This window comes from Physeter macrocephalus, chromosome 14 (genome assembly GCF_002837175.3).
Source record: "Physeter macrocephalus isolate SW-GA chromosome 14, ASM283717v5, whole genome shotgun sequence".
In the NCBI taxonomy this organism is placed as follows: Eukaryota; Metazoa; Chordata; class Mammalia; order Artiodactyla; family Physeteridae; genus Physeter; species Physeter macrocephalus.
The window spans coordinates 94,122,687-94,133,214 of record NC_041227.1 but is presented as its reverse complement, the minus strand read 5'-3'; the positions used below and the strand labels follow the sequence as shown (position 1 = coordinate 94,133,214).

Genomic DNA, 10,528 nt, shown 5'->3' with positions numbered 1-10,528 from the left:
TAAGGGTGTGGGAGTGAAAAAGTGAACACCAGGTTCAAGGGAAAGCGGCTGGCACGGGCCTTTTATTTATTTTTTTAATAAATTTATTATTTATTTAATTTATTTATTATTTTTTGCTGCGTTGGGTCTTCGCTGGGTGGGCGTTCTCTAGTGGACGCGAGGCATGTGGGATCTTCCCAGACCAGGGCTCAAACGCATGTCCCCTGCATTGGCAGGTGGATTCTTAGACCACTGCGCCACCAGGGAAGCCCTGGCATGGGTCTTTTAGACACTCAGCCTGACTCCTAAAGTCTTGAGGGCCTTGTTTGAATTGGTGCCCAAATGTGTTCCAGGGAAGCCCCTGCCCCCTCCCACTCCCTTCAAGACCCACGGATATGAGTTTTGACCAGGGTTAAGGAGATAAAAAGAAACCTGATCAAAATGCAGCCAGTGAAGAACAACTAGTCCCTGTAGCTGCTGTCTTTCCAGTGCTCACCTACTGCCTGGATTTCTTCCTTTGGATCATAAGGCCCTGGAGAGCAGCAGGGGACTGGTTATTACTTCTCACTCTCCAGGACACACCTGGAAATCAATGGAACACAGCCTTCCAGAGGGTAGAGATTAGCATTGGGGGTAAAGGGCGGGAAGGTGGTGGGAACCTCAAAGGCCCTCAAAAGGCTTGTTTCTCGGGAAGAGTCCAAGTATTCAGTGGCTTGTGGGGATCAGAACCAGAAACTGTTACAGGTGCCCCAGAAATAATTATGGCATTGGTTGGGGGGGCGGGCATGAGGGTAGATGAGGAATCTCCCTTTTATCTGAAGATTCCAGGCACATGATTAGGAGGAAAAGACCTGAGTGACTCAGTAGCTCCTTAATAACAATAGCTGGACGCTGTACTAAGGGCTTTACACATATTAATTCCATTCTGATAATAGTCTTCTGAGATGGGTACTATTATTACCCCTATTTTACAGGTGAGGAAACTGAGGCACAAAGAGGTTAAATAGCTTTTGCATCACTCAACTGGTAGGTAGTACAGCTGAGATTCTTACCCAAGAGGTCTGGTGTCTGTGTCCAGCTTTTCAGCACCATGCATTTTTGTCTCTCCCTGAAGGCCACCTTATCTCACAAGTGCTGATACTGAGAGACATGCTTGTGGCACAGAGGAAAGGATGCCTGTACTGATTACAAAACTGGAGTTTCAGCCATTGCTCAGTCACCCTATTTTTTCAGCTCTCTGGGCTGTAAAGTGAAAAGGGCTGGGTCAGGTGCTTTCCAACTCTGCACCACTTGTTGGCAGAGAAGGGATTTGACATGCTGTCTCCTACCCTGAAACGGCAGTTTTTCTTCTCCCATCTCCTTTTCTCCTCTTTAAAGAGAGCCAGGTACTCCATGCTAGAGGTAAGGGTCTGGGACTAGGAAGCAGGAATCCTTTCTTTCCCTCCCTCCCTCCCTCCCTCCCTCCCTCCCTTCCTTCCATCCATGTTTGGCTGCATTGGGTCTTCGTTGCTGCATGCATGTGGTGCGCGGGCTTCTCATTGCGGTGGCTTCTCTTGTTGCAGAGCACGGGCTCTAGGCATGCGGGCTTCAATAGTTGTGGTACACGGGCTCAGTAGTTGTGGCGCACGGGCTTATTTGCTCCGCAGCATGTGGGATCTTCCCTGACCAGGGCTCGAACCCGTGTCCACTGCATTGGCCGGCGGATTCTTAACCACTGCGCCACCAGGGAAGCCCAGAAGCAGGAATCCTTCAATACATTCTGCCTTCAGTTCCATCACCTGGTTCTGGGGGTGGTTGCTGTCCAGGCACAAGGGCAGGAACTTACAGGTGTTGTTTAGAGCTGGCATGGCTCAGCCCTGCCCTCTAGCCTTCTTCTGGCTGCCAAGGCCTGGCAGAACTGGGGGTAGGTGGAGCCAAGGCACAAAGAACCAATCAGTGGAAGAAGCTACTTGGACTTGGTGGTTTCCCTTGCTGTTATCCATTTGAACTGTTACCCATCTGAATAGCAATCCATAAAAGATAGGCATAGACTTCATCCTTCATAAAGCCATTTTCTGGAAGAGGTGGCCTGGCAACTTAGACATGATTTGGTCCATTTGCTTTGGCTAGAAAGCCATGACTGATCAGGGTCAGCGACTCCAGGCACCCCTAGAATATTTTGTGAAATGACCTTGCCTTCACCATCATGCACTCTGGCACTCCAGCCAGAGACCAGTGGTGTGTGCCCATCTCATCTGATATGGATGACTCAGACTGAAGCAGGCTGACTTAATTTTAGTTCAAGGCAGTGTTTTCTCTGGAAACTGAGCTTTCCCTAGATAGTAGGGCTGCTTTATATGTAATGAATGGCACCACTAAATATCTCATGATGGGTCTGTGGAGGGGTGGGAGAAGTGGAGACCCCTCCCCCCCCAGCCTGTTTTTGTTTGTTTTTGTTTTTGGCCATGCCTCAGGGCTTGCGGGATCTTAGTTCCCTGACCAGGGATTGAACCCGCGCCGCCCTCGGCAGTGAAAGCACGGAGTCCTAACCACTGGACCACCAGGGAATCTGCACCGCACCCCCGCGCCCGTTTTAGGGAACTGCTCTTTGGCCCCATCTCTCTTCCTCTACCACTGACATCAAGTGCCTCTCTTCTCTTCTAATGATGGGAGAGGGTTAAAGCTTTTACTTCTTTGGAAAGTCATGCTGTTTCTAGAAACCTGTCAGTGAGCTGAGGTGCCTTGTGCCGAAAGCTTGTGAACTCTATCTTGTTAATGTCCAGAGAAGTCACCTACCCAAGAAATCCAGTCTCTGCTGGGGCACGTCACGGCAGCTGTCCCAGAACACTCTGTACCACAGATGGCGGCGGAATTTTGGTCCCTTTGCTTATTCATTCTCCTAACATTCAGATGGTGGCTTTGGCAAGAGCCTCTTTGACCAGGCAAGTTCCCAGCGTGGTCACTTGATTGGAGCCACACTGTCTGAAATAATCTTTAGTGATTCCGTTTCCCATCCAGTCTTTATTTTGTGAGAGGTAGAAAGTTATATTTTTTCCCAGAGCTCAGCTCTCTCCTAAGGGAGGGAGATCAATCAATGGGAATTGCATCATGTTTACCGTCAGTGTTCTCTTCCAATCCCTCCACCTTTCAGCAACCCCCTCTTTTGTTGCACTTGATCAAGTACACGTTTCATCTTCAAAATAAAAATTTATTCAATCTGTAACAAGAACATTGAATCTGCACATTTGCGCACAAGTTCACATTTAAAAACAGCGGAGCACATCAGTAATAAAAAAAACCTATGATACAAGTGGAACATCCCAACCACCAGGAAGATTAAGGAAGGAGATGAGACCACTCTTTATATTCTGCTTCAAATGCCTCAAAAAAGGTCCCAGAGATTCCAGGGAGCACCTGCTTTATTTAATAAAATGTGAGCATAAAAGTTTGCGGTGGCCTGGGGCAAAGGTAACAGTCAGTGGGAGAGTCTTTTGGACTTGTTTTCTACATTTAGAACAAGTCCTACAAAATTAAAGTAGAAAGAAAGAAAGAAAAGGCACCTTAAGCTATGCCAAGCAAACCAAATTCCAATAAAACATAAAAACCAGACAGTTCCCTGTGGATTTACTGATTGGGAAACATTTCAGGGCCAGTTACCCAGCTTCCAGACTGGGTCATCAGCTTGAGTTAAGCCCTGGGTATTAGCTCTCCGTGTGTGCACAGGATGCTGCCACCAGTGTTGCTGTGAGGACACAGATGGCAGCACTAGTCATATACCCCTTGGGACATCTTCAAGCTGATGAGGGATGATTCCAGTTTAGAAATCCTGTCCCAGATCTCTGGGGCACGGAGAAAATGAGGCTGGTTCTCTTTTCATAGCAGGAGCCAGGCGCAGGCACCCTCCACTTCCAGGCCAGAAAAGTACAGAAGCACCTTGCAATAGCTCTCCATGGCATCAAGGGACCCCAAGCCCTGGAGAAGGGTTAGGAGTGTGCAGCTTCCTGCTTTGTGGCAGGAGGCTTTTTCCTGATACAGCCGTCGGATGAGTCGCGGCAGCAAATACATTTATGCCTAATACATGCCTTAATCTTTTAGTTTGGAAGGGAAAACAAATCCAAGATGTTTTTAAGTTGGATTGGTGCTGAAATAGCTAAAATTTCATCTCATCTACCATCAAAAAGCAAAACAAAATTAGACAAAAACGACACTAGCCATTCACCATTACAACCATCACTATAAGACACACCATCACTGAGGAAATGATGAATATTTCCATACGGAGTGTTGGATGGGAGTGCAAGACATAGATGGAAGTCAGCTCCAGGTTTTCCCCACTTACCCATGAGGGCTGACCATAAGGCTGACCTTGCTCAGTGTGAAGACTCACAGGATGGCCAGGGCTGGGTGCCTGGAGGAGGAATCTGAGCGGCCATCAAGATGATGCATGTTTTAATATTCACAATGTAAACAAAATATCCACAAACAGTTCAAAAAAGCCAAAGAATGGCTTTATTTAAAAAATTTAAAATGCCCTTGAAAGAGACCCTTTTTGCATAATGCTTTCTTAAAAAAAAAAAAAAAGAGAGAGAGAGAGGGAAACAATTCCCACAAAAACATCTTTACCAAACATGGCTAGATCACTTCAGAACTGAAATCCTCAGATGGAACAAATGAAGATTTCTGTGAGCTGCTATGTCTCAGAAGCTTCAGGTCTATCCAAGAGCATCTGTCTGGGGCCCTTTAGCAGGAGGGGACCTCAGAGCCTGGGCTGTCATCCTCAGGCTGTCCTTGGGGCTCTTGGTAGTTTCCCAAAATGAGAAAGAGGAAATACCAGTTGGGATAAAGGTACAGAACCAGGAAAATTCTAGATAAAGAGCCTGAAGAGGCTGAGATGTTAGGAATGATCCTAAACATTCGGAATCTGAAAGGCAACCAAAATGAGGAGAGATGAGTATTACTACACTACGGTACTGTGTATCTGCTATAGTATAAACTACTCCTAAGTGTTTCTAAAATCAAAAAAGGGGTTTCTCTCCTTCCTACTGACCAGGTAACCATCCAGATTACAGCTCAAAATCTGTGTGCTCCTGGGGCTTTTACCCCATGCACCACAGTGTTACTTTTTACACACACACACACACACACACACACACACACACACACACACCCCCACACCCCTCCAGAAATAATTTTGAGTCAGACTATGGTGGTCTTCAAAATAAAGACAGGCACTGAGTGAGAGGTCCAAACTTTTCCTACTCATCTCTGTCAATCTACCAGACCTGCTGTTTCAGGTCTGGCTTTTCCATGAACAGAAAAGGGAAATAGGCCACCTGAGATTATCCGTTTGAAGAGAATAAAGTTTAGAAAGTTCTTGATAGGCCATCATGTACTTCCCCTGGACAGTTCTCAGCTACATAAATAGCACAAGAACACTCAGTTTTGGGAGTCTGAGGGCTGGCAAAACCCTATGGCATGACTGAATTACAGACCTTGTGTAGAGAAATGTTTACTTAGGCAGGTAAATTAAATGATAAAAAGTATAATTATTAAAAAAAAAAAAGGCAGAGCAAGACCTCCTCTACTCTTTAAAAAGAAAAAAAAAAAAGGTTTTGTTTTTCTTCACAGCGTTTGAGGTTCCCCCGCTCCCAATCTTTGTTGTTCTTTAATGCAGTGAGAGTGAGCATGACACACAGTGGCCGGGAGAAGAGAGAACAGTGCAATGCCGTCGGCCCCGTGTGTACTTCTTAATATGAGGGATGTCACCACCTCAAGGGATTAACTGAGTGGACACTACTCTCTTAACCTCCATGCAAAGCCTCCTCTTCCTACCCCTGCCACAGTTTCCTGTCCTTTCGCCAACATATTGGTGATGGAACTGCCTCAACAAGAAAGGGCAGTTTAGATGGATGAGCCCTGGAAATTCATAACCCTGTCCTGCAAGCCTCCTCACACTGGAACATGCCACCTAGTAGAACATTTTACAACACATTAAATATCCTGGAGTCACAAAGCCGTGTGGATGACACATTTGAACATTTAAGGAAACTATTTAGGGACACCACAAAAACACTTAGAGCAGGAGGTTTCTGTCCAATCTGCCTCCTGGCAGTCATGTCAGACCCAGCTACGGCCTCCACCCGGCAACTGGATTCACAGCTCCTCTTGAACACCTACGAGTGGCCTCAGTCCACCTTTGCTCTCTCCTTTGGGTCACCATACCACCTGTCCTCATCGAACTCTGGCCTCTGACATCACCTTGACAGTCTGTGCATCTTTTTCCTCTAAGTGCTGTGATGAACCCAAAATCTAAATCTTAGGTCTGTGCTCGGTCAACCTCTCAGCAATGTGGACAGCAACCAAAGCAAACAGGAAGCAAATTTGCAAACCTCTTCAGTTTTGATGAGCTGCAGTGGGTGTTCCATTCCAAGCTAAATATGTTTTCTGTAAGAAGCTGAAATAGGCTTGTTTACAGCAGGTGCTCCTGTGTTAAGGACCTCCACAATAGCAGCAAAGCAACAGGGATGCTATTGCATCCTAAACGCAGTCATTAAGGGTGCCTGCCCTTGGCCGAGGCCTCCCTGCAGCCCTTCAGCCTAATCCATTAGGAGCTTCCACCCTGGGCAGCAGTAACTCACGTATACTCCCTGGCTCTGGTTCAGCTAGTGGCGAACCAACGTTCTGGGGATTTTAGTCTCAAAGAGAAATCAGCCTTCAGTCAAACTGTGATCTAATGGGAGCCTTTAGGGGTTTCTCTGAGGAGGAAGTTACCAACGCATAATTTGGCAGGAGCTGGTGATTAGAAGTCTCCATTTAAAAAAAACCCCACCATCAATATATACTCTGCAGATTCCTACCAACACCCATCAGTCTTATTTCTGTGGTGTCCGTATGTTTTCCAGTTGCAGCTTTACTATTTCTTAAAATGGACAAGTCAAAAAGACCCTACAACGTACAACATTAACAACAAAACAATATAAGTGACAACATTATGTACATAAGTACTGTGTATAAACTAGAGAAATGACAAATCTTCCAGGAAAAGGAAAAAAAAAAAACTTACGTCAAGTGTTAACAGTGATAATATTAAAAAGAAAACTTTGCATTCAATGGAGGTTTATACATATGTAATGTAACAATTCAAATACCTACAAAATTTAAAAAAATAGGCAGCACTGGGAGAAACAGCATGAGGGAGGAAAATAAATTGGAAAAAATATGGCCATTAAACTTAGAAGGCCCACAGAATTATTCAAGTAACGAAAGGGTTAAAACCCTACATATGTATTCATTTTACAAGAACACACTGACTTTTAATTGCTGTTTTTCAAACTTGTCCGTATTGTGTTTTAGTTGTGAGAATGCTGCAGGGCACATTTCCAGGGGATGGGGGGGTGGGGTAGGATGACCACCTGTGTGGAGCCCATCCACCTGGAAGATACTGGGCAGTGGTGGCCTCTCCACCCCCAATTTCACCTCCTCCTCTTCTGCTTTCCTCTAGAGAGGACCTCTCAGATTTCCTTTGGAGTTCATTTTAAATTTAATAAAATTATTTGCTTGGGGTAAAAAAGTATTTGCTTGATACGTTTACAAAGCCAGCCATTATCATGCCTTTCTGTAATGATACACTCTGGAGACCAGGAGAAATGAATTCTGGAAGACCCTCTTTGAGAGCAAAGCAGAACCTGCCCATTTATTTCGGGAACTCCAAGGGGCTGGGGCTGGGGCTGGGGACCAAGTCTGAGAGCATGCTGACGTTGGGCTGCCCCCTTCAGTGAATCCAATGCATCAGGTCTGGAGACCTAACCATCATCACACAGGCCTGGGGCAGCATTTCCAATTTCCAGCTTCAACCCCACCTTCCCCATCTGCTTCCTTCCTCAATCAAGCAAGCATGCCTTCCCTCAGGGGGCAAAATGAGGAGCAGGTGGCAGTAGACTGAAAAACAGCAATTTGCCTTTGATAAAGGTGTTCTTTGAAAATGAGTATTTTTTGAGGTTTGCATTTTCCAAAAATAAAAAATGATAAAATGGTCTTGCCGTCCAAATCAAACTCTCTCTCTCTCTCTCATACACACAGAGGAAAAAAACCAAACCCTGCATGCGCCAGGAACAGTAAAATGACCAAAATATTATAAGATTAACCAATAAAGTGCATGTTCCTTACATATTACACCTGCCCCTTTTACAAACATTTCTTTCAGAAAGTCACATGTAGAGGCTCAGAATCACATGGTATTATAGAAGGGGTTGGTTGTCCGTTTTTTATCATTTGCTTTTCTCAGTCTCCTTAGAGGGTGAGTTCTGCCGTGCTGCTGACGGGGCACTACAGCCAGCCCTGGAGCTGGGCCTGCACCCTGCAGTCCCTGGGTCTGTACCAAAGGAAGGCCTCCTTCAGAACTAGTCAATTCAGGTCCTGCCCTGGGGAGCAAACACTGCTGACTGGAACCAAATTCTTTGGCATACTGTACAAGGGGCCTCTCCACTGGCTTGCTCTGTGCGATACACTCTGTTGTTTTGAGTTGCTCTATGAAATACTTGGTGGGCTCTAGGTTCTGGGGAGCATCTGGGTTTTCTGGGGGCCCCTGGGCCTCCATTCCTGAGCCCATTCTGATGAAGGGCTGAAGCAGTTTGAGATGAGAGGACTCAGAGCAGACAGGCCCGCTCTCTGGTAAACAGTCTTTACAGAGGTCCAGGTAACCTAACTTGGCGAGGGAAGCTGAACGCCTCATTTGCGATGGTTTGGGGAGCCCTACCTGGGAAATCGCTCGGGACTCGATTTCTTCAGCGTGTTCCTTCGCCCCACGGGGGCTGCGACTGAGACCCTTTATACCGTCGCTACTAGAGCTGTGTGGGAGCTGACAGGCTACAGGTGATGGGCCCGGTTTTTCCCGTTGCTCCCCAACACCGTCACCGGGTTTGCTAATTAAACACAGGTCTTCGCTACTTAACCGGGAGCCCTGATATGGCACTTCACTGCCCCTGGAGGGGGGGCCCTCCTGACTTTCCTCCCAGCTGCCCTTCTCTGCAGAGGGCTCACTGTCTGTGGTGCTGCTTTGCTCTGTGAAGCCTTCCAGGTGAACCACCGTCTGGGGGTGCAGGTAAGCCAAGCTGGCACCAAGTACGTGGCTTGAGTGACTGACAAAAGGCGCTGCTGTCTCCAGGGCAGCGGCTGGGCTGTTGCCCCAGTCTTCACGGCCGCTCAGGGTGGGGGCTGGGTGGGCGGGCCTGCCGTGCTCACGCTCTGGAGAGGAAGAATGAGGCAGAGGTAGCGCTCTGGGGTGCAGAGAAGCCTGGTCGGGGCTCAGTGTCTGGTTCAGATTTTCATCCAGCGCACAGAGGACAGTGATGGACTCCTCCACTTTCACTTTCCTCAGTCCCTGCTCCCCACTCTTTTCGCTGGTGGCTGTTTCCCCCTCTGGCCCGTGATCAGGTGTCGTGACTGTGTGGGTGTATTCAATGATTTCTATCTTCTTGGGAAGAGGCGGAGGGACTGCTGGCGTCTCAGGTCCCTGGCATGAGACCGAAGTCCTCTGCTCCTTCAGGACTCCTTCCTGCTGGGTTCTGGGACCTGACCCTGGGCACTTCTGAGGAGCTGGCAACGGGTGAGGCTCCAGCAGCTCGGGTGCTGGAACGATGGCATGCTGCTCAGAATGGGGTACGGAGCCAGCCTCAGACCCACCGCATTTCCCTTTGCCCTTGCTCATCTCTGGTTCCTTGGGGACAAATGCATGTTCTAGGGTGGCTTCATCACCCTTCCCTTTGGGTGCTAGATCTGCCACAGAAGAAGAATCATTCCTGGGATTCTTACGAGTGGACGACGGGGTGCAGGCAGGGGCGGCGCCGTGGTGCTCTTGCTCCTGCCGCAAGCGCTCCTCAAACTCCAAGGTGGCTCGCCTCACGGACCCGGGGTACCAATTGGCACCCGGGGGCACCCCTGGGCCCCAGAGCTCTTGTTCCCCCTCAGCTGGTTCCTCTTCTTCCAGCTCTGTGGTGGATGAGTGTGCCACTGGGCACCCTTCTGGCTCCCACTTCCCTGAGTCTTTGGCTAGTTCAGGCTGGGCTGTGCAGGAACCTTCACTCTGCTCCAGATTTCCAGGTTTGTTCTCTGCGGCTTGGGCCCTCTCAAGGGGCAGCTCATGGATGATGTGCTTCTTTGGTGTATGGCATGGAATGGATAGGATGTCGCCTTTCACTTGAATCTGTCCAACTCCTTGACTGATGGATTCAATCTCAGTGACGATTTCTTTGACTGAAATTGCATTTTCTGAGTGAGACTGCATGAAGATGTCTGGGCTGACCAGTTCTGAGATTGCCTAAGAAGAGAAAACAGTGAGATGGTTATGGCAAACTGTAATCTAACTGAAAATGCTAGATTTTTTGCTTACTAATTCTCTGATCCAGGAGAACCTTCTGGCTCTCTGAGGACACAAATCATGGAGTGCCTGGGACTGTCCTCTGCCTGGGGTTGTATTCTGTTTTGTCGTACAAGAAAAAACCGGATTCATCAAAGGCAGAGATACAAAATTAGTCACAGATTGTGTCACTGTCTAGTAAACTTTTGTTCTGTT

At 47.6% G+C, this 10,528-nt stretch overlaps 1 protein-coding gene across 8 annotated transcripts in view; it reads right to left on the bottom strand.

The window, feature by feature from the left end:
• Positions 1-3,132: 3,132 nt before the first annotated feature.
• SSH2 (slingshot protein phosphatase 2) overlaps positions 3,133-10,528 on the bottom strand; it is a 248,641-nt gene continuing 241,245 nt past the window's right edge. For all 8 annotated transcript variants that reach the window (XM_007123578.4, XM_007123579.4, XM_028497970.2 and 5 more), the window contains one exon: positions 3,133-10,273. In XM_007123578.4, coding sequence (XP_007123640.2) covers positions 8,186-10,273 — 2,088 coding nt within the window. In that variant the 3' untranslated portion in view covers positions 3,133-8,185. The remainder of the gene's footprint in view (positions 10,274-10,528) is intronic.